The 25,831-nt window shown below is 44.0% G+C and overlaps 1 protein-coding gene across 1 annotated transcript in view; it reads left to right on the top strand.

The window, feature by feature from the left end:
- The window catches only part of LOC126094958 (myrosinase 1-like), a 118,406-nt gene that overhangs the window by 44,727 nt on the left and 47,848 nt on the right, over positions 1 to 25,831 (top strand). The window contains exons 3-6 of the mRNA XM_049909613.1: positions 7,332 to 7,466; positions 8,050 to 8,172; positions 10,396 to 10,579; positions 21,511 to 21,605. Of these exons, the coding sequence (XP_049765570.1) occupies positions 7,332 to 7,466; positions 8,050 to 8,172; positions 10,396 to 10,579; positions 21,511 to 21,605 (537 nt within the window). The remainder of the gene's footprint in view (positions 1 to 7,331; positions 7,467 to 8,049; positions 8,173 to 10,395; positions 10,580 to 21,510; positions 21,606 to 25,831) is intronic.

Genomic DNA, 25,831 nt, shown 5'->3' on the forward strand with positions numbered 1-25,831 from the left:
CATTAACCTATACTTTTCATAAATCACTTACAAAAATCTTCGTTACTCAAACTACTGCAATACAGCGAGCGCCAATACTGCCAGCTAAATAAAAGATTCTAACTACTGAAGTTACTAACTACTGATAGGCATAGTTAGCAAATGAAAGATTTTGATAAAGAACAAACAATGTATTTACCTCAATAGTGTTCAAAAGTCATAATATACACTCCTGGAAATGGAAAAAAGAACACATTGACACCGGTGTGTCAGACCCACCATACTTGCTCCGGACACTGCGAGAGGGCTGTACAGGCAATGATCACACGCACGGCACAGCGGACACACCAGGAACCGCGGTGTTGGCCGTCGAATGGCGCTAGCTGCGCAGCATTTGTGCACCGCCGCCGTCAGTGTCAGCCAGTTTGCCGTGGCATACGGAGCTCCATCGCAGTCTTTAACAGTGGTAGCATGCCGCGACAGCGTGGACGTGAACCGTATGTGCAGTTGACGGACTTTGAGCGAGGGCGTATAGTGGGCATGCGGGAGGCCGGGTGGACGTACCGCCGAATTGCTCAACACGTGGGGCGTGAGGCCTCCACAGTACATCGATGTTGTCGCCAGTGGTCGGCGGAAAGTGCACGTGCCCATCGACCTGGGAACGGACCGCAGCGACGCACGGATGCACGCCAAGACCGTAGGATCCTACGCAGTGCCGTAGGGGACCGCACCGCCACTTCCCAGCAAATTAGGGACACTGTTGCTCCTGGGGTATCGGCGAGGACCATTCGCAACCGTCTCCATGAAGCTGGGCTACGGTCCCGCACACCGTTAGGCCGTCTTCCGCTCACGCCCCAACATCGTGCAGCCCGCCTCCAGTGGTGTCGCGACAGGCGTGAATGGAGGGACGAATGGAGACGTGTCGTCTTCAGCGATGAGAGTCGCTTCTGCCTTGGTGCCAATGATGGTCGTATGCGTGTTTGGCGCCGTGCAGGTGAGCGCCACAATCAGGACTGCATACGACCGAGGCACACAGGGCCAACACCCGGCATCATGGTGTGGGGAGCGATCTCCTACACTGGCCGTACACCACTGGTGATCGTCGAGGGGACACTGAATAATGCACGGTACATCCAAACCGTCATCGAACCTATCGTTCTACCATTCCTAGACCGGCAAGGGAACTTGCTGTTCCAACAGGACAATGCACGTCCGCATGTATCCCGTGCCACCCAACGTGCTCTAGAAGGTGTAAGTCAACTACCCTGGCCAGCAAGATCTTCGGATCTGTCCCCCATTGAGCATGTTTGGGACTGGATGAAGCGTCGTCTCACGCGGTCTGCACGTCCAGCACGAACGCTGGTCCAACTGAGGCGCCAGGTGGAAATGGCATGGCAAGCCGTTCCACAGGACTACATCCAGCATCTCTACGATCGTCTCCATGGGAGAATAGCAGCCTGCATTGCTGCGAAAGGTGGATATACACTGTACTAGTGCCGACATTGTGCATGCTCTGTTGCCTGTGTCTATGTGCCTGTGGTTCTGTCAGTGTGATCATGTGATGTATCTGACCCCAGGAATGTGTCAATAAAGTTTCCCCTTCCTGGGACAATGAATTCACGGTGTTCTTATTTCAATTTCCAGGAGTGTATATATATATATATATATATATATATATATATATATATATATATATCAGTTCATGACATCCGGTCTTACAAATTTACTGTCTCTTATGGACACACGTCCAGATAATCAGCTCTCAAAACTCCGCGATCTCTCTCCCCACATCCACCACTGCTGGCGGCTCACCTCCAACTGCGCAACGCTACGCGCTGTTAACATCCAGCTGCCCAACACTACAATAGCAAACAACAATGCAAACCAGCCACAGACTGCACACAGCACAGCCAGTGATTTTCATACAGAGTGCTGTGTGGCGTTACCAATAAAAAAAACCTTAACAGCCTACTTACAATGTCACCCACAAAATAACTACTTTTCTTAAAGAAACATAGTTTTTCAGGTGTTGTTTACTATCAGCTGCAAGGTACATTTGAAATCGCTGTTCGATAGACAGATGGGCAGATGAAAGTACACTAGATGATAGGGCGTTGCATGCTGTGACGATGCGACGGTGCACATCGCCTGGCTTAGTTGGGGCTTCATGATAGACTGCGTCTTTCCGTTATCACCACAGAAAAAAATCAAGAGGAGTCAAACTGGAGGATCTGATCTGCCATTGTACTGAAGCATTCCTTTCTGTCCAGTGGTCTGGAAGCTTCTATTCAGCACTTGTGTTGCAACACGGGGAACGTGGCAGAAACCAAATACACTGTCGCTTAACCAGCGGCAATTCTTGTAGAAAAAAATGTGGAATGTTCGCAACAAAGTGTCCATACGTTTTTCTGTTCAACAACCATGGGATTAATTGAGGTCCCACAATGGAATTTCCTACAGTGCCACGCTATTAGTTTATGCTCCACATGCGTTGTACCTGACGAAGCTATCGTGGTTTTTCAGCTGCCCAATGATGCGTGCTTCGTAAATCTACATTACCATGGTTCGTAAGCACTGCTTCATCAGCAAATAACACACGTTGTTCGGAATCACGTCCTCGGAGTACCTGGTGTATTGGCGGATGACAAGGGTGTAATGTGTGTAGATGCCTGTTGATCTCATGGAGATTCACAAACGTCGTAATCAGAACAGCTTCTTGAGGCGCGCTTTTGCATTCTTCGTCCTTGTCCCGTGTTAAACGCTCAAGCTGGCCCGACAAGCAGCGACGATTAGGATGGACATTCCTCTAGCGCCACAGCGTTTCGACAGCGTTTGTTTGACATTTGACGTATAAAACTACCACGTTTAACCTCTCATTGCTGTACATGTCTCCATGCAAAGAAGATTGAGCAGCAATGAGCTGCCCATAGACGATACAGTTCCTGCTAGTTCTGCACTTCAGACATGCAAACAATCAAGGGCTTGGTACAAAGGCGTAGCCTGGCACGAGCCTGTTTACAAGGCAATAGACGATTCCGGCAGACCCTCCTGTCAGTTTTAGAATATTTCTCGGATTGTTACAGTCTCAAAATTAACAAGCATTACATAACTGCGCTCGCCTTTTCACTCGCCTTCAGATGCCATTAAAAATATTCCATTAAAAAAGCCATACTTCCTTCAGTATCTCGATCGATACAAGTGTTAAAACTCTATCACACGCCCAAAGTACGTGCCGCTTAGTGTACTTCCATTTGCTGAAAACGTCGTTTCAGTATCTCAAACTTTTCACAAAATACAACAGGTGTTAGTCTTACTTGACTCACCCTGTATACCGGGTGAACATAAATAATACCGACAAACTGCAGGGACTGATCCAGAAAGGTTCTATGGACAAGTGTCCGGAAATGGACGGTGTGCGTGCAGGGACAACAAATTGTGTCAGCGAACTGCAATGATAAACTGTGGTAATTTGAAAGTGGAACGGTGCTTCGTCATGCAGAAACAACATAACCTTTGATATTTCCAGCCCAGACAGAGTATTCCGCACTAAGTCCAAGTTCGTTCCACCATCGAGGCGTTGTGGAATAATTACCCGTCCAAGCATGTGGTCGCCAAGAATCCGTGCCCACACATTGGTGCTGAACCGTTGCTGATGAGACGCCTTAGCCATTCCTAGATGATTGTCTGTAGGCCACAGATGCCGGCTATGCAGATTGATAATGCTAGTTCTGGTAAAGGTTGCTTCGTCGGTGAAGCCGAATGATGACCGAAATCCTATAATTATGATTGTCTGGTGCAAAAACTATCGACAAAAGCCCGCATCTCGTGGTCGTGCGGTAGCGTTCTCGCTTCCCACGCTCGGGTTCCCGGGTTCGATTCCCGGCGGGGTCAGGGATTTTCTCTGCCTCGTGATGGCTGGGTGTTGTGTGCTGTCCTTAGGTTAGTTAGGTTTAAGTAGTTCTAAGTTCTAGGGGACTTATAACCACAGCAGTTGAGTCCCATAGTGCTCAGAGCCATTTTTTTTTTTATCGACAAAATCGCTCCCATAGAGGGAAATCTGCTGCTGGTAATGCTTGCACTCATTGCAGGTGACAGGGATGATAGCGGTTGTCATTCAGGATACATATCATCGTACTTTGGCTTACACCATGTTGGCGGACCACTCAGCTAGAACTTTTACTAGGGGTCCATGCACATTTGTCTCTCTGAAACGACCCATTATCACACAAACGCCCAAACAGGGCTTTAAATGTTGTGGGATATGGTTGGTGTTTATGAAGGTGCTTGTTTTTGTGTAGCCCTGCTGCCTCTCGACTGTTTCCATCTTCTTGGCCATACACGAGCACCGTCTCAGTTTGTTCCCGACATGGATACCGGACTACTCTGCGCTTACAGTGGGCTGTGCCAATCATACTGGTGCAACACATAAGGAACACACGGTACATAGTCAGAGGAACTTTCATTCGTAAGCACTATCCATCGTGGCAACGATGCATTTCCAGACACATGTTCATAGGACGTTTTCCTCCATTTCCAGTCAATATCTATCTGTGCAGTTTTCGGTTTTATTAATGTTGAACCTGTATATACGAGAGGACTTTAAAAAGTGAGTTACACATTTCAGGCCACGCTAAGACCTTTCTACAACAGAAGTGCCACATTGTCAGAAGAGAGTACACGTTCTAGTTACCCTGCAGCCACAGTGCTATAATATTACTGATATCTAAAAAAAATGTAATACTATATTTATTACTTTTGCTGGTGGCAATGTTTCCGAAATGCTAAAATGGTGCATAGAAAATTTTTACTTGTTGATGATGAAATTATATCCCACCAACCTGCACCAGGTTCCCATCAGATCGATGAGAACGTTGCCGACGGCGTTGTTCAGAGGCCAGTGACCGATCTAAAAATTACGCAGTTTGTGTAATTCAAAAATGGCTCTGAGCATTATGGGACTCAACATCTTAGGTCATAAGTCCCCTAGAACTTAGAACTACTTAAACCTAACTAACCTAAGGACATCACGCACACCCATGCCCGAGGCAGGATTCGAACCTGCGACCGTAGCAGTCCCGCGGTTTCGGACTGCAGCGCCAGAACCGCTAGACCACCGCGGCCGGCAGTTTGTGTAATTACCTTGCCCTGGTACTGATAGAAAAGAACGGTAAAGGAGGGCCGGCCGCGGTGGCCAAGCAGTTCTAGGCGCCTCAGTCTGGAAGCACGAGACTGCTACGGTCGCAGATTCGAATCCTGCCTCTGGCGTGGATGTGTGTGATGTCCTTAGGTTAGTTAGGTTTAAATAGTTCTAAGTTCTAGGGGACTGATGACCTCAGATGTTAAGTCCCATAGTGCTCAGAGCCATTTTTTGGTAAAGGAGGCCTCAGGGACACTGAAAGAACAGTTTGATAAAGTAAAAGCCGATTGGACTCTAGTAGCGTTCAGCTGTGGCCACCAAACAATTCGTTGGCAATTCTCTTTCGCTGCAGTCTGAAGAAGTTCTAAAATGTTACGTAATAAACTGGCATTAATGGAAGAAGACAGAGGGTTCTTAACTGAAACAGAGCTATAGTAATTAAATAAGCCTAATTATTTAGCCAAAATTTAGAGATACGGGAGTGACACGTTTTGTGAAACAGCCATCGAAAACAAACGAGAGGGAGAGAGAGCTCAAAGCTCCTACTTTCATATGATCCAAAAACAAATTACGGTAACTGCTTTACAGTTTCGATACATAAACATTTCTCTGGAACAGTTTTTATCGGAACAGCAAAAAAAAAAAAAAAAAAAAAAAAAAAAGAAAGAAAAAAAAACATTCCTTATATTAAATCGTGAACTTTACTCCTTACTTTACAAGTTTATTTACACATAGAATATATATTCTTAATGTTTGTTAATGTGTTGTTGTTGTTGTTGTTATGGTCTTCAGTCCTGAGACTGGTTTGATGCAGCTCTCCATGCTACTCTATCCTGTGCAAGCTTCTTCATCTCCCCGTACCTACTGCAACCTACATCCTTCTGAATCTGCTTAGTGTATTCATCTCTTGGTCTCCCTCTACGATTTTTACCCTCCACGCTGCCCTCCAATACTAAATTGGTGATCCCTTGATGCCTCAGAACATGTCCTACCAACCGATCCCTTCTTCTTGTCAAGTTGTGCCACAAACTCCTCTTCTCCCCAATTCTATTCAATACCTCCTCATTAGTTATGTGATCTACCCGTCTAATCTTCAGCATTCTTCTGTAGCACCACATTTCGAAAGCTTCTATTCTCTTCTTGTGCAAACTATTTATCGTCCATGTTTAACTTCGATACATGGCTACACTACATACAAATACTTTCAGAAACGACTTCCTGACATTTAAATCTATACTCGATGTTAACAAATTTCTCTTTTTCAGAAACGCTTTCCTTGCCATTGCCAGTCTATATTTTATATCCTCTCCACTTCGACCATCATTAGTTACTTTGCTCCCCAAATAGCAAAACTCCTTTACTACTTTAAGTGTCTCATTTCCTAATCTAATTCTTAATGTATCGTAGCCTTAATTAAACGATTGGGGCATATTATATTAATTATTCAAAAAGCAACATATCAGTGCGGTTAACAGGTGCGGTTAACTGGTTATTCTTCGTTTTTTACTGTACATGAAAATGCACTTCGAAAAATCGAATATCACACCAAACTAATTTTGGGCCAATGCATCGAATGGCCACGGAAAATTCCGCTTAAATTTTTTTTTGTTTCTGGTGTGACCATCGACAGTAGACGTCGTGTGTAACATCTGATGAACAATATTTGTTTAGGCTTACTCCAGATACACACAGCAAAAACAAAATCAAGAAAATTTGGCGAAAAAACAGATAAAATACGCCTGGGGACTCGTAGTCATGTGTTTTTGTACACACAAAGTTTTATAGAGCTTCATTGCACAATACACCAACCATAGTTCCTAAGACCTGCTGTGCAGCGAGTCTCAGTCTTTCAACACCAAAGAAAGAAGGTAAGGGTTTAGCGTCCCGTCGGCGTGGAGACGGAAGACAAATTTGGATTGGATCTAAAGGCCCCATCTTGGCATTTCCCTTGAGCGATTTAAGGAAACTACAGGACGCCTAAATGAGGATGGCCGGACGAGTCCAAGGCCTTAGCCGCTGCGCAACGTCGCTCTGATTTACCACCACACAGTACCAAGATAGCAGACCACTTTCGTATAACATACTATTCCTCACGCAGGGAAACTTCGTAGTTCCTTATTACTAAAAGGAAACTCTTTTATGGAGAAGGAAGGACGCTGGCTGTCCAACGATTAGTCTAGTTATCACTGAATATTGACTTCGCTACGTGTTTCAGGTGGACATATATAGATTCTCCATCTCTTGGGCTAGAGTTCTTCCCGTGGGTGATGTCAGCCAAATTAATCAAGCCGGAGTGGATTACTACAACAACCTTATCGATCTGTTGATTGCAAATGGCATTCAGCCTATGGTAAGTGAAGTTATACACAGTTTTACAATTATGAATGTTACAGTTTTTATGACTGACTGTAAGGTATGGTTTTATCTATGATGTAGCTCTGCAAACAACTACGAATCAAATTTCCTTTCACTGCCGCAGCTGCATTCATGACTGCCTCTGCTCATATTCCTCGAATACTCTAACTTATCCATAAATTCAAATTTCGGGAATGAATTCTCTGTTGCGTAATGTATAAAGAATTTCATGGTTGGACCCCGTGTTGGTAGATGGTACGTCTCACCGACAACGTTCTGTTCTAGACTGTCGTGTACTAGCTGGAGCTATTTATGACTGTTTATGCTCGTCAGCGTGTGATTGTTCCAAGCCTATATTAAAAAATAAATAAAAAATCGATAGTTTTTTAAGAAATAATTAGTTTCATAGCATCAATAAAATATCTCACTCGTACATAAACAGAGATATTTGCACTGTCCAATAAAATGTAGAGCCGATGAAAATACTTCTGTGAATTGGGTACTGTACAGTTTCACGAAAGATGTAATCTAGAACGTTATGGCCGTTCTGAACGCCGCGTCGTCCTCTCCTCTCGCAGGTGACCATGTACCACTACGACCTGCCGCAGCCGCTGCAGCTCCTGGGCGGCTGGACGAACCCCGTGGTGGCACAGTACTTCCGGGAGTACGCTCGCTTCCTCTTCCAGGCGTTTGGAGACAGGGTGAGTTAAAGTAATTTAGACGTGGATTTAAGATTTTGGTTTCCAGCAAATAACAGTGGCCTCGACAAAAACTACTGTAGCCAACATTAACTACAGCCGTAACTGTTTGCCTGTGGCAATATTTGAATGAGTTGATGTCTGTGGTTCGGGAGATCATATTGGGTTACTCATAAGTACTTACGGGGTTTCAGAGGACGACTGAGGGAAAATAATATGACATACAGAAAAATGAGACGTAACAGTGGATAGAGCACGTCTCCAAGTTTTTAACTCAGCTTACGGTTCCTCAATATCGGCACAATTTGAGACGCAGCAAAAGTTATTCAGGTCTTTTGCATGATTTGCTCTGGAAGGCGGGACAGCAGCTCACGGTGAAAATCTGTTCATTGAATTGCCTGTCTGCAGGCGCGAACAAATTTACTGAGGCAATATGGACTGGATTACATGTCGACATCTTCTTAAATACTGGCCCCTAGTGCAGATACGCCATGGGACGATTTACGAATCGAAGCTTGGAAAGATGCTCTATCCACTGATATGCATCACTTTTCAATAGAGTTTGCAGTTTTCACACTTTTGTAATCCCAGGGTTACTTACGAATAATCCTGAATTACCCTGGTGTTGTTACCTAACTAGTATACAGTGTCTGTATCCTTAATCTTAGTGACATTCATCTATACATGGTCTTTTAGGAAGCATAGACTAAATCGAATGAAACATTCCGCACAACACATGGGTCCACTTTTAGTTGGTACACAGATGCATCTGTTAGAATCCAACACACGGAGGGTACTAAGCAAAGGCAAATGACTAAGTTAAAATATAATTTTCATAAATTCTACTTCCTTCTAAGTGCACTTCCGAATTCTCTTGACAACAGCCCGTGTAGCTCTTTTGAGGTCGTCCTGCTGTTCTTTGATGAGGGCACCGCTATTACAGCAGTTCTAAAATTAGTTGAATCAATCTATCATATTCTAAGCCCTCTCAGGGATGTACATGGCCTCCCACACACGTGGGAGGCCATGTGGCTCGAACACCAGTCACAAAGAAAACAACTAAAATATTCATTATAAATCAATAAAGCCACGCTAACTGAGCTTGTTCTTCCCTTGGTAATTGTCTAACTAATCTCTAGGAGCTGTTTCCAAAAAATATCGCGAAACACATGGTCACAAATAAAGCATAAACAAAATGACACTAAAATTTCCAGGAAAAGTAGTTTAAGCCTACAGCAAGTATTCAAGAATGATAAACCAACGTAACACCGCGAATTTCTCAAGATTAAACTTCGCTTACACAATTGGCGCGAATTTGTTCACCACCAAATTACAAAAGAAAACCACAAAATTCCAAAAATGGCCCAATAAAAAACTCCTATCTGAATTTCTGTTATTCACAGCAATCACCAAATATCGATAAAAACTCCCAAACTTCGAATTTCATGCGCTTAAGGCTCACTTACACCTTTGGCACGAACATGTACTCAGTACCATGACGCAAAGAGATGACCATTGAAACTATAACACACATAGAAATACATTAAATTGTCCGTTCTCTCAACCGATCAGATTTCAACTACTGATATTCACAAATAGAGATGGTAAGGTGATGGCCACCAGCTCCAAATTATCTTGGTTATGACCACATTTACTTTAGTTACTTAATATGTGAAGATTTACGAGAACTACCACTTCTTCGAACATTTCCCTATGAATACTACCTTTAAACAATACTTTCTTGAGTATTGCTCTAGCATTTGGGATGACCATCGGGATGGATTAACGAAATACATCGAAGTAATTGAGAGAAGTGCTGCTAGACATTTTAGCTGATGATTTGATCAACCAACGAGTATTATGGAAATGAATTTAAATGGAAGTCGCTGGAGGGAAGAATATGTTCTTTTTGTGAAACATTGTTGGGAAATTTTAGAGATCTGGCACTTGAGACTAACTGCAGAACGATTCTGCTGCCACCAATGTACATCTCGCGTAAAGACCGTGAATCTAAAAGGAGAAATCACGACTTGTACTAAGGTGTATAGGTATTCGTCTTTCTCTAACTTAGCATTTGCGAGTGGAATAGGAAAGAGAATGAGTAGTAGAGGTACAAGATAGCGTCTGCCATTTACCGCTTGGTGGCTTGCGGAGTACGCATGTGTAGATAGAGACACCTGTAATACTTTTGTCAGGCGGCTGAGTTCCCGCTTCTCTGTGTGGCAGGTGAAGTGGTGGGTGACGTTCAACGAGCCGACGACGATCGCATTCGGCTACAGCTCCACGGACACCAACGCACCCGCCATCGGCGCCCACGGCTTCGGCGACTACACGGCGGCCCACTGCATTCTGCGTGCGCATGCCATGGCCTACAGGCTCTACGACCAGCAGTTCAGGGCCGCCCAAGGAGGTGAGTCATCGCTACAGGGAGTTAACTGTTTAAGTGGGCCGTTCAGCTCCCCGGGCTCGATTCGGTACAAGTCGGAAGGCGTCGGCTGGCAGTCACTTGTTTTTATCTGCAGCCAATGCCACCCCTCTGACAGTAGCATGGGAGGCAGCGTTTGTTGTCTGCTATTTTACAATGTTGTACTTCATTATGCTTCAAACTATTTCCTTTCCCTGTAATGAGTGTTAGCATCTGAAACGTCCCCTTAGAAAAATTATACACGACTGTGCTTAAACTGACACACAATATTATTTAGCGCAACGCAATCTGACTTTCAAAAATCCCTGAAAAAGAATGGCCCTGAGTAACATTAAACTATACCTTTCACAAATAACTTACCTCACAAAAATCTTCATTACTCGAACTACTGCAATACAGCGAGCGCCATTATTGCCAGATAAATAAAAGATTCAAACTACGGAACTCACTAACTACTGATAGGGATAGTTAGCAAATGAAAGATTTTAATAGAGAACAAACACTGTATTTACCTTAATAATCATAATATATATAGCAGTTCAATTTCAAAACTTCCGCCATCTCTCTCCCCACATCCACCACTGCTGGCGGCTCACCTCCAACTGCGCAACGCTACGCGCTGTTCACATCCAGCTGCCGCTGCCCAACACTACAATGGCAGACAACAATGCAAACTAGCCACAGACTGCACACAGCACAGCCAGTGTTTCATACAGAGAGCGCTACGTGGCGGCGGCGTTACCAATATAAGAACCTAAACAGCCTACTTACATAAAGAAAACATAAACAGCCTACTTACACATCTTTAGTGAACGTGGCAGTACATGAGACGGTGCCAGTTTTGATTAGGAAAAACACTGAAGCAGTTTTTACCTCCGAGCGTGGCTTTTGCTTCTGTGGAAGCATGTAACAGAGCTTCAGATTCCTACTTTGCGTGACTCGTTTTTCCCCGCACGGCTGCTTTTGTGGGGGCCAGGCTTGCTAACTCTGCTACCCGCAACACCCATTGGCAGTTGGCCAACTTGACACATTGTAGTATTGCAGATCCAGATTGCAGAAAATCATGACTAAAGGGCTGGTGGTTTAAAAGATTTGTGGAGCAAGGACTTAAAAATTCGGTACACAAAATTAAGACGTAAATTTTCAATCATTTCTTTCTTTTCTTTCGCTTACCCCATAGTCCGGCAGCGATCGCAGGGCCGGCATGGTTAGAACGGAATTGGCAAGGTTAGTGTTAGGGGTGGACAGATGCCTTTCCTGCCGCCACCCCGTACCCCCAGGACGGAATCAGTGTACCCCAGCTGTCTGCGTCTAGTGTAAATCGTGAAATAGTGCGAACGCGTTTCAGAAGCCTGCGACGAGTGTAACTGAGGCTGAACGTGGGGACCAGCCCAGTATTCACATAGCGGGATGTTGAAAACCGCCTAAAAACCACATCCAGGCTGGCTAGCACACCGGCCCTCGTCGTTAATCCGCCGGGCGGATTCGATCCGGGGCCGGTGCGCCTACCCAAGTCCAGGAAGCAGCGCGTTAGCGCGCTCGGCTACCCTGGCGCGTACGTAAATTTTCAATCATAAAATTAATATTTTCTTACAATACATTATGTAGCAGAATTAGTACACTGTTGCACTCAAATATACTGATCTGTTCATCAAAATTGCAAATTTAGGCTTGTAGTAAAAAAAAATAATTGCACTTATTAGTATTCCATTAGTCTTCCTGAGATATCAAAAGAGTCTTAAGCTCGTACGCAAAAAAATCTTTACGCAGTAAAACCGCACATTGAAGGATTAAATATGAAGAAAAGCAAGCATAATGAAATATTGCATTCTTTGCATGTAATAGGAATTCTAAATAAACTTTGAACTTTAATATGGATCAATGTTAAGGTTCCTTAGTGTAATTGCCTAACACACCTAAGTAACACAACGCTGCTTCATTCATATTCTTTGCATTTACCCGTATTGTCTTTCGTAACAGCTCTATAGTCTATCAGTTACTTAGTTCTTCTACTGAGAGAATGGATTGGGAATGTCGATGGGCATTGTGCACATATTTTAAAGTCGCCTACCACCCGTGTTTTTTAATTTTTTTAAAAATTTTATACAGGGTTCGTAAAAAAAAACGTATACACACTTTGAAGCGTCATAGAAAATCTATTTCCCATTCTACAATGTTAAATTTCTGGAAATGGAAAGCTTAAAGTCCACTTGGAAAAATAAATGTACTTTGCAAATGTGATTAATGTTCAAACTGGTGGCCTTCAACATCAATACATTTCTGAGTACGAGTCACCACTGAGTCTGTACATCGTACCAAAGTGTCCAATGAGATTTCTGCGCACACCGCCTGAATCTCATTCCAAAGTGTGTCCAGGTTACGTGGTTTACGTTTGTACGCCTCATCTTTTACTGTGCCCTATAAGAAGAAATACAGCGGCGTGAGGTCTGGAGAGCGTGCAGGAAACTCGATTGGTCCCCTGCGTCCTATCCGCTGGCCTGGCACATTGTGATCCAGGTATGCTCGTACGTCCCTATGATTGTGCGGCGGTGCGCCAGCTTGTTGGAAATAAAACTCATCATTACCGTATAATGCACGAATGGCAGGGAGACAGCAAGCATTGTTAGGTACGTTTCTCCAGTAACAGTACTTTCAAAGCGGAAAGGCCCAGTGAGTCCAGGCAAATTCACAGCCTTTTCAACTATAATGTGAGGATTATCTTCAGCCCAGTACACACAATTGTGCCTATTTACAGTTCCGTTGGCTTTGAATTGAGCTTCATTCGACCAAATTATGCTACCCATAAATCCTGGTCCACGTCTCACAATCTCCTGAACCTATTCACAAAATTATAACCTTCGATCTGGATCGTCGTCACTTAGCTGTTGCACCAGCCTTGGAATGTACACACGAAACTTGCCTTTTTCAGAACGCGTAGCACACTACTAGCACTTGCATTACTCTCACGTGCCGCTTGCCTTGAAGATTTTTGAGGCGAACGCTGAAACAGTTCCAAGACTGCAGTTGTGGAAACATCACTTGTAGCTGTACGAGGTCACCCTGATCGACTTTTATGCACATCACACACTGTTCCATGAATTTCGAATTTTTCTCGTAGACGTTTAATTGTTAACGTTGAAGGTGGTTCTGTACCATACTCACTTCTCCACTGCCTTCATTGTTGTGGTTGGCAGAAGAGCCAACACCATGTTACTAGAGAAGGCCGAAAGGCACGCGTTTTACCTCACGCAGGCTGGCGTGAGGCTTGGAACATCACAAGGAAACTCGAATTTAGAAAAACGGACGTAGCTGGTGGAATACTTAACTTTAATCCATTAATGATGAACGTCGGTCTTGACGGTACATGATTCACAATATCAATAGTAACTGATAATGGCGCCTTGCTAGGTCGTAGCAAATGACGTAGCTGAAGGCTATGCTAAACTATCGTCTCGGCAAATGAGAACGTAAGTAGGCAGTGAACCATCGCTAGCAAAGTCGGCTGTACAACTGGGCCGAGTGCTAGGAAGTCTCTCTAGACCTGCCGTGTGGCGGCGCTCGGTCTGCAATCACTCATAGTGGCGACACGCGGGTCCGACGTACACTACCGGACCGCGGCTGATTTAAAGGCTACCACCTAGCAAGTGTGGTGCCTGGAGGTGACACCACATTCCTCCCCCGCAAATCGGCGCACGGTTGTGTTATAACGCTTCCACCCGCCGTGGGAGGACCCCATGTTGACGTATGCGACGAGGTGGGGAGCCTAACAACAGGCGAGGCTGTGCCACCCGCACCCTGCCATTCGGACCGAGGGGAGCTAAGAAACGCCTGAAAACCTACTTCAGGGTGCACGCCAACATGCAGTGTATGCGCCGTAGAGAGACAGGAGGGCCGAAGGGTCGACCTCCATCGGGCCGGGGCACCCGACGGGCGAAGACGACATATGGTCCGGAGCGGGCAAGAGTTCCATGTCGGAGGACAACTGGTCACGGGAAGCGATCGGCGGCGCGTGACCCAGGGAGGCGCCCGGCGGTTGCAGCGACGCGTCCACTGCGGGCGTCGCCGGCGGGAGAACAGGCGGCGGCGGCGGCGGCGGCGCGTCGCCATGGGGCAAAATGGAAGGCAGCGTCGGTAACACCTGGGGCTGAGGCGAGCCAGTAGATGGGTCCCCAGGGCGCTGACCGGACGGCACCGTCGCTGAAAGCAGACGGGGAGCGGCAGATCCCGTGCGACGACAGAGGCGCAGTTGGTTGAGATGCCGGCGCACCTCACCAGAGGCCCCCAAAACCAGATACATAGCGCGGCCGAGGCAGCGAAGAATGCGCCCTGCGAGCCAACGCCGTGAACCTCGATAGTGGCGATAGTAGACAGCGTCGCCTGGAGCAAAAGCAGGTGTCTGACGCTGCACAGAAACCTGATGCGGCGGATGTAGCAAAGACATCAAGGTTCGATGATGACGACCGTGGAGCAACTCAGCCGGCGAGCGACCATCTCGGGGCTGAGAGCGATATGAGGACAAAAAGAGCAATAATGCGTCCTCCCGAGAATGCGACTCTTTCAACATCTGTGACTTGAAAGTCCTGACCAAACGTTCAGCGGCACCGTTTGACTGTGGCGAAAACGCGGACGTCAGATGCTGAATACCATTGGCCTTGCAGAATGAATGAAATTCTGTGGACATGAATTGTGGGCCATTGTCGGAAACAATAGTCTGTGGAAGACCTTCAATGCAAAGATAGCGGATAACGCTTGGATGGTGGCAGATGACGTCGTGGAAGGCATCCGGACAACAAAAGGAAAATTACCGAATGAATCTACCACAACCAACCATCGAGCAATCAAGAATGGACCAGCAAAATGGATGTGTAAGCGTTGCCAAGGGGAAGTGGCTTTTGGCCATGCAAAGAATTTCCGCAGTGGTGCTGATTGTTGTTCGGCACACACCATACAAGAAGAGCACATATTCGTAATCGCGGCATCGATTCCGAACCAAGTACAGTGCTGACGAGCAAGTTGTTTCGTTCTCACTATTCCCCAATGTCCTTGGTGGAGAAGCTGTAAGACAGAGGACTGTAACGAACGTGGGACCACCACCCTGGGCTGATCATTATCAGAACGCAGCAGCAAAACACCACGTCGTACAAAAAGTCTCTCCTGGTCAGCAAAAAATCGGAGAACCAACGGATCGCCGATCGTGACTTTGACAAGGGCCATTGCGTAGCAATAAAACGCAGAACGGTAGCAAGGACAGGGTCGGCAGCTGTGGCTGTAGCTACACGACGAAAATCAAGCGGAAACGATTCGACCACGTCATCGGTTCCCGAATCATTGAACATGCAAGCAAGTTCGAAGGAATCAAATGCTCTATCCTCAGCAACAGGCAAACGGGACAACGCATCGGCGTTTCCGTGCTTGGCAGTGGATCGATACGAGATATCGTAGCGGTACTGCGAGAGGAAAATAGACCAGCGAATGAATTTCTGCGCTGTACGTGGAGGTACAGGCTTGTTCCGATGAAAAAGCTATGTCAAAGGTTTGTGGTCTGTGATGATGGTAAAGTGACGACCATGCAAGAAATCATGAAACTTTGTAACACCAAATACGAGAGCCAATGCTTCATCCTCGATCTGTGAATAATTTCTTTGCGCAGACGAGAGCAATTTGGACGCAAAGGCAATAGGGCGATCGTGCGATCCATCTTTGTGCGCAAGCACAGCACCGATCCCGAAATCCGATGCATCCAGCATCAACAAAAGGGGCTTCTGGGGATCGAATGGCGTAAGACAAGTATTGGAAAGCAACGCCGATTTCAACTGGCGAAAGGCGCGTTCGCATTCCGTCGTCCAGACGAACGGAACACCTTTACGGCGTAAGCGATGAAGCGGAGCTGAAATGGAAGAGGCATGTGACACATATCTGTTATAGTAATTTATTTTTCCCAGGACACTCTGTAGCTGCTTCAAATTCTGCGGCGAAGGCAAGTCTTGAATGGCACGAAGGTGCGTGGGACTGGGATGTATGCCTTGGGCATTGATTACATTTCCCAGGTATGGCAAATCACGGGCAAAAACACACACACTTGTCCTTCCGCAAGCGAAGACCATTTTGTCGCAAGACCTGAAATAATGTTCTGAGATTGGCCAAATGCTTTTCTTCCTTCTTTCCGGAGATCACAATATCGTCAGATAATTTGCTGCAGTAGGGACCAATGCACAAACAGTTTCTAGATATTGCTGAAACAATGCAGGGGTGGATGCACACCCGAATGGCAATCTTTGAATTGATACAACCCAAGGTGCGTGTTAACCACCAAAACGCTCTGGGATTCTTCGTCCACCGGTATTTGCAAGTACGCATCTGCGAGGTCCAATTTCGAAAAATATTTACCCGGGCACAGTTCATCAAAAAGATCTTCCGGGTGGGGTAAAGGAAAAGTTGCAATCACTAGTTGTGGATTCACTGTTGCCTTGAAGTCCACACAAAGTCTCAATTTTCCCAAAGGTTTTGGCAAAATTACTAAGGGTGATGCCCAGAGAGAAGCCTGCACACATTCAATTACACCTTGTGATTCCAAATCGTGTAATGTTTTTGCGACCTCATCACGCAATGTGTGGGGAACATTGCGCGTTCTGAAAAATTTCGGTTGCGCGTTTACCTTCAGTTCCAAATGTGCTTTATAGTACTTAGCACAACTGAGGCCCGGTGCAAAAATGTCTGCAAATTCTTCACATAGATGAGAAACACTGTCTGAAGGCACAGCCTGGTTCACTGATAGGACCTGATTTACTATAGACAAGTTAAACAACTGAAATAAATCTACCAAACAAGTTCACTGCAGAAGAAGAACAAAGGACATAACTGAGACAAGTTTTGTTTGTCCCTTGTATGTTGCAAGCAGGCTGCACTGTCCTAACACAGGGATCTCTTGTCCTGAATAGCTAGTTAACTTAACATCTGCGGCACGGAATGGAGGTGTGCCCAGCAGTTTGTACATCTCTTGATTGATCAGTGAAACTGCAGCTACGGTATCGAGCTGGAATGGTATCACTGTGCCATTAATGTCCAAGTCTACAAAAAGTTTATTGTCCTGCTGATGACAAGAGCGACTGTCTCGTGCAACGTGAACTGACACTGGTTCATAATCATTTGCGACTTGACGGGATTTCCGGCAATGTCGACGCACACTATTTGTGGGACGAACATGGTCACTGTTAGAGAGAGTGGCACTGAGCGGAGTGGAATGAACTACATGAATTTCCATGGGCGAAGTTTCACGAGCCTGAGTATCCTTGGTTCGAATCCGACGCAAAGCAAAGGGCCTGGAATGGTTGTGAGTTTTCCGTTCTGAGCTTTTTCTGGCAAACACTCTGAACATGTCCTTTTTTTATTACAATAAAATAGCTTGGCGTGACGGGCAATTCTCACGCGAATGTTAGTAGCGCACCGCAGGCAGGATTTGATCACTGCATTTGCTTGCCGGCGCGGCACACGTGGCTGAGAGCCTGGCGGCAGCGGCGCGGCCAGGCGCGAGGGCTGTTTACTGCTCTGTGCAGCTCGCCCGGTGGGCCGGTTAACCTGACACACGGCTGGCTAAGTTTCAAAGGATTCCTCAGGAAAATCAAGTGTGTCCTGCCGATCCAATATGTCCATCACTTGTTGAAGGGAGGGATTGACTAGTTTCAAAACCTGTTCCCTTATACGAACATCAGAAACGTTCTGTGTGATTGCATCATGTACCATAGTATCTGAATAAGGGAGTCCACATTGACACTCAAAAGCACAATCGCTAGTAAGGCCTTGCAAGGTTGCAACCCACTCTCGATTAGTCTGACCTGCCGTACGTTTTGTACGAAAGAAGGTATACCTTTTCGCAACTACATTGACTGAATCTTTCAAATATGCATCTATTGCAGACAAAATTTCTTCGTAGGACAGAGGTACTACATCGCGTCAGGCTATGCTAAACTATCGTCTCAGCAAATGAGAACGTATGTAGGCAGTGAACCATCGCTAGCAAAGTCGGCTGTACATCTGGGCCGAGTGCTAGGGAGTCTCTCTAGACCTGCCATGTGGCGGTGCTCGGTCTGCAATCACTGATAGTGGCGACACGCGGATCTGACATAAACTAACGGACCGCGGCCGATTTTAAGGCTACCACCTAGCAAGTGTGGTGTCTGGCGGTGACACCACATTCGAACCGCAGCTACATTCTCAAACTTCCATTACCACTTAATTATCTACTTCCGCGCTTCAAAGCTCAAACGCACACCCGCCATGTAACAGTTACTTCCTTGGCAATGCTGCCACCTGTTGAAGATACATAACATCACTTTCTCACAGAAATTTTACCTTGTAGAATGGGAAATAAATTGTCTATGACATTTCAAAGTGGGTATACATTTTTTTGACGCACCCTTATATCTCATTACACATGAAAACACAACACAAACAAGTGGGAGGACACAAGAGGCAGTTACCACTGTGGAACGCAAGTAAGGTACTAACTGGCCTGCCAAAAGAACTGGCGGCCGCTTAATTGGCGAGAGTTTGGCAGAGAGGCTTTGAACCACTCCTCAGAAAACAACGATGTGGTGTTAATTAAATAACAACTTAGGTCACACGGTTTGGAGTTCGGGCACGTGCCGAGGCCTCCCTGTTGTACATTGGCTGATTGCCACCTCTCGACGCAACATTTATTTCTCGTTTACAGCCATCTACGCATTCAGAAACTCATTTCGGAACTTTAATGACTCGACCATTTCTGAACACGTGCTATACTTGTATTTGGTACTGTTAGTTGTGAAGTCGGGATGTCTGGTGCCCCGGGAAAGCCTTACATGGGATGGTACAGACACCCCTTAATACGGGGACATCCCTTGAAAATCGGGACATCTGGAAGCCCTCGTCACCACCTGCAGATGATACCCACTGCGCGACGGCAGTCCCAGTTGCGGCACTGTGAAAGTAACGACTTACATTTTAACCGTTCTAATTAGGTATTGTCGAGCACTCTACACTTTACAAGATGTTTGGTAATCATTTGTTACTGACCATGTCTACCCGAAGACACACCGTCCACTGTGTTGTGACTGGCAGGTGCAGAACAGACGGGAACTTCCCATACTTGATTTCATACTTCTTAAGACAAGCGTCACTTTGAGGCTTTTGGATTAAAGTTTGTTTGCACAAAGAAACTGTTTGTGGCCACTGACGCTTTAAATATCCATTGAAAATGCGATATATAGAACATTCCATTGTGGAATCTTCTGTATTGCACTGCAAATACGGTTATTATATGTTTCAAAGGTTATTGGTTTTAATATTTTCTTCAGAGCGAAGATCTGTCTGCAAATTGCTACTGCTGAGACAAAGCATCAAGTATGGGAGCAAATTTAATATCAGTACCCATTGTGTATATCTGCATTATTCCCATGAAACGTCATGCCTCATTGTTTATATGTGCAGCACATTTTATGTGTTAAACAAATTGGTACAGGGTGACACACGGGAGTTGGACTGTTTTAAATGAAGTAATACTCAGCCAACTTTAAAATTAATTCATGTTTACGTACGCAAAACCAAAGCTCATTATTTGCCATTTTAGTTAGCAAAGTGATTTGTGAAAAATAATGTCGTCAAGGTGATGTCCATCATTTCGAATGCAGGACTCAAGTCTCTTCTCAAAATCCTCCATTACACGGAATGAAATCTCTGCAGGGATGCCAGCAATTTCTTGAACGATTGCATTCTTCAACTCGTCCAAATTTCGTGGTTTGTGGTTATGGACACAGTTCTTAAGGTACTCCCACAGAAAAAAGTCACATACTGACAAGTCAGGAGACCTGGGAGGCCAAGGAACATTGCCAAAACGTGAGATAATCCGGACAGGAAATATAGTCTAAGAACTGTCATTGAAGTGTTTGCGGTGTGCGATGTTGCTCCATCCTGCTGGAATCAAACGCGTTTTAAAGGGATTCGTCGTCTTCTTAGTTCTGGTTTGAAGAATGTTTCAAGCATACGAATGTAACGAACCGAATTAACAGTAACTGTGTCCCCGTTCTCTTCAAAAAAATTAGGTCCAATAATGCCAACAGAGCCAAGAGTACACCAGACTGTTACTTTTTCTGAGTGTAGGGGACGCTGGTGGATAAGGTGTGGATGCTCTGGAGCCCAGTAACGTAGGTTTTGCTTATTCAGGGCCTCGTTTAAATGAAAATGAGTTTCATCGCTCATCAAAAAAATTTCATTTTCATTCGATTCCAAAATCATTTGCATTCTGTAAGTGAAGTCTTCTCGTGCAGCAAAATCAGTTTCCTTAAGTTGTTGGACAATTAGCATTTTGTAAGGATGGAATTTTAATTCTTTATGCAAAATTCGTCTAACCGATTCACGATTGATTCGTAACTCACTAGCATGACGTCTAGCTGACCGTCCTGGGCTTCTTATTGCCACTTGCCTTACCCTTTCAACATTTTCTGGTGTCGTTACTCTGCGTCTCGGGTCAGGATGCTTCTTATCCAGTATGTTTCCAGTTGATCTGAAGTTTTCCACCCATCTGAAGATTGTGTTACGGCTCGGAACAGCTCCATGTCGATCGACGTTAAACTGCGCACGAAACAATCGCTGCATAGCAATAATAGACTCACCACTTTTCACGAAACTGTCATAGACAAACACTCGACGTTGCAAGTCCCACTGCTCCATAGTGACTGAGTAAATGAAATGGCGTCTTATGTGGATCAGAACTATCCCCACCACGACCACCTCCCACCACCGCACCCTCAGTACTACTCTGTTCAAAACCGTTCGTCTCCCGTGTGTCACCCTGTACATTAATACTTATAATTTAATAAAACTGCACTATGGTTCTAAGAAATGGACACACTTCAACTGCTGGGAAACTGCATTGTTTACAGGATACGTCAGTATTGCTCTGAACTCAAACTTCTATGTACCAGCCACCAATTCCACTGAAGACTCAGAAGCGGCGGAAAGGGCCTTACAATTTTTCGTAAGTCAAATGTCATTATGCTACATTTTATCAGAGTTATTAAATAGAGTAGTTCAGCAATTGATGTGTAACAATGACAAGAAACTAATTCTGAATGTAAACAGTTAACTGTAACTAATCTGCTACATTCCACCTTTACTTACTCAGGCTGCAATGAAAAACCTTGTATATAATAATTCATCTTTTGCAACTGAATTTAATTTTTATCTGTTTATCGCATATTCTCTAATTCTTGTACTAAACATATTTAACAGACTATAAAGATATGTTTCATATTTTTTGAGTGATTTCGAATATTATGTTTTGATTTTTTTGGTGTAGATACACTTTCTTTCACAACAACACTTTTATGATATCTCATTATTACATCAGTTTTAGATAAACTACATGCAATAAGCATTTTCTCTTACATTCAATGTTTGTCCTGCAGCTCTTCTAATCAGCAGTTTTGAAATTATACTTACCTGTGTAAAAGCTTCCGTTAATCTGTCTTTTTACTATACAGTGCTTATTCCACTTGACCCTGCTGCCAACATAAATAATACAATAAATTTATTACCTTGAAAAATAAGAAATGCTATTTCATTGTCATTGAAACTGATTTAAAGATGCACATTTAATTTAAGTGTAATCCAATGTAATGTTATGTATTATCATCTTACAGTGCTAATAGGGATTAATATTAATTAATAAAGTAGTTATATAAATCCTTGCAGAGATGCGCTTTGACATAGCAATAAGAATTTCTAAATGTAACGTTGTCCATTCACTCTTCAACTACACTTATTAAGACAACATATAATGTATTGTGTCAGGTTGTTGAACACAAGTGCATTCACTTGCCAGACTACTTTCTGTATTAAATTAAACTGTCGATGATTATACAGGGATTGTTATTCGTGCTACTAATACACTATCGCTTTGTAGTTTTCTTTGAGAAAACTGACTTCCCAGTACCGGTAATGATAAAAGACATTCCAAAAGCTATTACGAATTTTTTTTGAACAAAGCAGGTTTCAATAGTACATTCAATTAGTAACTTTAGCTGTCATTCCTAGAGCACATTTATTTATTCTGAAAATGTTATCTCTGTAAGCATTGCCTGCTCCCATCACCTTTTCCCAAAAATTATGCTGTAGCATCAGTTAATGGAAACATGAGGAATAAACTAATTTCTTCTAGTTATGACCACCTATAGCTGCAATAACATTTATTGAAAACGTAGCTGAACTAAGGTACTTCAATAAGTCTAGGGCTTGTGTGTCTCAATATACATTGTTGCGGTCTTCAGTCAGAAGACGGTTTGATGCATATCTCCATATTTGTGTATCATGTGCAAATTCCTTCATCTCTGCACATCTGCTGCACTGGTAAAATCTACATCTTTGAATCTACTTGTGGTACTCATGCCTTGGTCTCTCTCCACATGCCTCACAATGTATCCTGTGAACTGATCCCTTCTTGAAGTCAGGTTGCATCATAAATTTCGGTTTTCTTTAATTTAGTTCAGTAGCTCCTCATTAATTACTCGATTCATCATTTTTCTGAAACACCACATTTCAAAAGCTTCTATTCTTTTCTTTTCTGAACAGTTAAATAAGTTTTACTTCCATATGTTGCCACACTCCAGACAAATACATTTAGAAAATACTTCCTACTATTTAAATTTATATTCAGAATTAGCAAATTTCCTTTTTCCAAAAAAGGCTTTTCTTGCTGTTCTCAGTTGGTATTTTATGTCACCTGTAGTTCAGCTCTTTACTACCTGCCAATATAACAAGTCATCTATTATTTTTAGTGTCTCATTTTCTAATCTTATTGTATCAGAATCAGGTGATTTAGCTCGATTACATTCCATCACCCTTGCTTTACTTTCACTGACGTTCATCTTTTCAAGATGCTATCCATTCCGCTCAATTTTCTTTGAAGTAATTTACTGTCTCTGATAGAATCACAGTATCATCAGCGAGTCTGTGTTTTTATTTCTTCTTCTTAAACTTCAGTTCCCTTTCCAAATTTCTCCTTAGTTCGTTTTAGCACTTTCGAAGTGCACATGATAACATTGGGATTATGCAGTGAACACATAGTGTGTTGTGGGGCGGTCACTCTGTTGTAGAAATAATTCAAAAGCCAAGATCTCTTAAATACTGTTTACTGGGTGAACAGTTTCAACACACTAAAGGTGCCATCATCGGATCTGTGAAGATATAACATGACAGGTTTGAGGGAGGGCTTACATGAGTTACACCATATACATTACCAATAGTACAGTACCACATACCTGAAGGCAGCTTCACATTTATAAACCATTTGGATATAACGATACATGAGGCAGACCAGCTGATATAAAATCATTGTCACGGAAATAAAAAATAAAAACAACTGCTCTCACGGTCATTCTATTCCATCACATATATAAAACCGAAGTCACAAGCTAAAACTATTTGGTACATGACCGCTGTTCGACTAACAACGGTCGGCATCACAATGCCCTAATCCGCGCCGGTTTACCTGCTGCGATTCTAGTGGTTCACAACCGGACATTAGATAGCGCTGTCCAAGCAGTGCACACAGTCCCACGGTATAACCACTCTTTACTACTACAATACAACTTTTCTACTATTGCTATACAATTTCCCATGCGAAGAAAACTTTCACATACACTTACTGTACATATTATCATGCTATGCATACTATACATACTGTAAAGTACGTCAGTTACAGAGTAAAAACATCCGAAGCAAAGGCATTATTCGTATTATCGCCATACAAAACTACGTATTAATTTACCCTTATTCGTATCTGGAAGTCAGGAATTTACGCATAGTAAGCTGTTCATAACACGTCTTAGATACAATGTGACGAGTGATGAAACCTATATTCTGGGCTTTACCTGTCTGGGCACTACGGTCTTAGGTATTGTAAACACTAAAAAAAGTACTAACGTGCTATAAAAGGCTATCGCCATCCATACATTAATCATTATCTTCTACCCCTCTCTCTAGTGCCATGGAGGTTATTTCCTGATTTTCCATTTGTCCTTTTCTTTGCCGATTCTATGTAGAACCACCTCATTATTTATCTTGTCATTCAAATTTATTTTCTACATTCCTTTGTACGTGGGTAATTCAATTACTATCCGCAATTTAGTTATATTTTTGTTTATTAAGGTAGTACTGTCGTTTTACGTTGATGATGCATGCTTTGCTTATTTGTTGTTATATCTTCGCGATTAAAAAAAAATGGTTCAAATGTCTCTGAGCACTATGGGACTTAACTTCTGAGGTCATCAGTCCCCTAGAACTTAGAACTACTTAAACCTAACTAACCTAAGGACATCACACACATCCATGCCCGAGGCAGGATTCGAACCTGCGACCGTAGAGGTGGCACGGTTCCAGACTGCAGCGCCTAGAACCGCTCGGCCACATAGCCAGGCCGCGATTTTCAAGCTGCTAGGTTAGTTTCGTTATCGCTGCCGTGCTGTTAATCATGGCTGCTCCGCTGTCTATTTGCACTACAGAAGAGAAACGTTCAGTGATCCGTTTTTTTGTGGTCGGAAGGCATATCACTAGCTGAAATGCATCGAAGACTTTCGGTACAGTACGGGAACAGTGTTTTGCCACAACAGAGTGTCTACAAATGGATTGAATAATTCCGAAATGGTCGTAGAAGTGTTACGCGCGATGAAGGAGCCGGATGACTGTTTGCCGCCACAAATGAAGAAACCATTGAGCGTTCACGTGAAATAATTTTCTTAGAGAGGCGATTAACTATTGACAAAGTGGCGTATCGTCTGCAAATTAGTCACGGTTCTGCCTACGAAATCATCCACAACAGACTTGGGTTTCATAAAGTTTGTGCAACATGGGTCCCAAGACAACTCACACAGTTGCATAAACAAACGGGCTTGGACATCTGCAAAAAACATTAGCATCACTATCGTAACGAAGGAGACAACTTCGTAGACAGGATCGTTAATGGTGACGAAACATGGATCCATCATTACGAGCCGGAGAGTAAATGGCAGAGTGTGGAATGGAAACATCCAAATTCGCCGTGCAAGAAAAAGTTTAAGACCCAACCGTCTGCAGGAAAACTGATGCTTACGGATTTTTGGGACGCACAAGGTCCAGTACTGGAACATTGAGGGGAAAAGGCACAACAGTAAACAGTGTACGTTAGAGTGAGATGCTTACTGCCAGGCTAAAGCCTGTCATTCCAAC

This window comes from Schistocerca cancellata, chromosome 8, assembly GCF_023864275.1.
Source record: "Schistocerca cancellata isolate TAMUIC-IGC-003103 chromosome 8, iqSchCanc2.1, whole genome shotgun sequence".
In the NCBI taxonomy this organism is placed as follows: domain Eukaryota; kingdom Metazoa; phylum Arthropoda; class Insecta; order Orthoptera; family Acrididae; genus Schistocerca; species Schistocerca cancellata.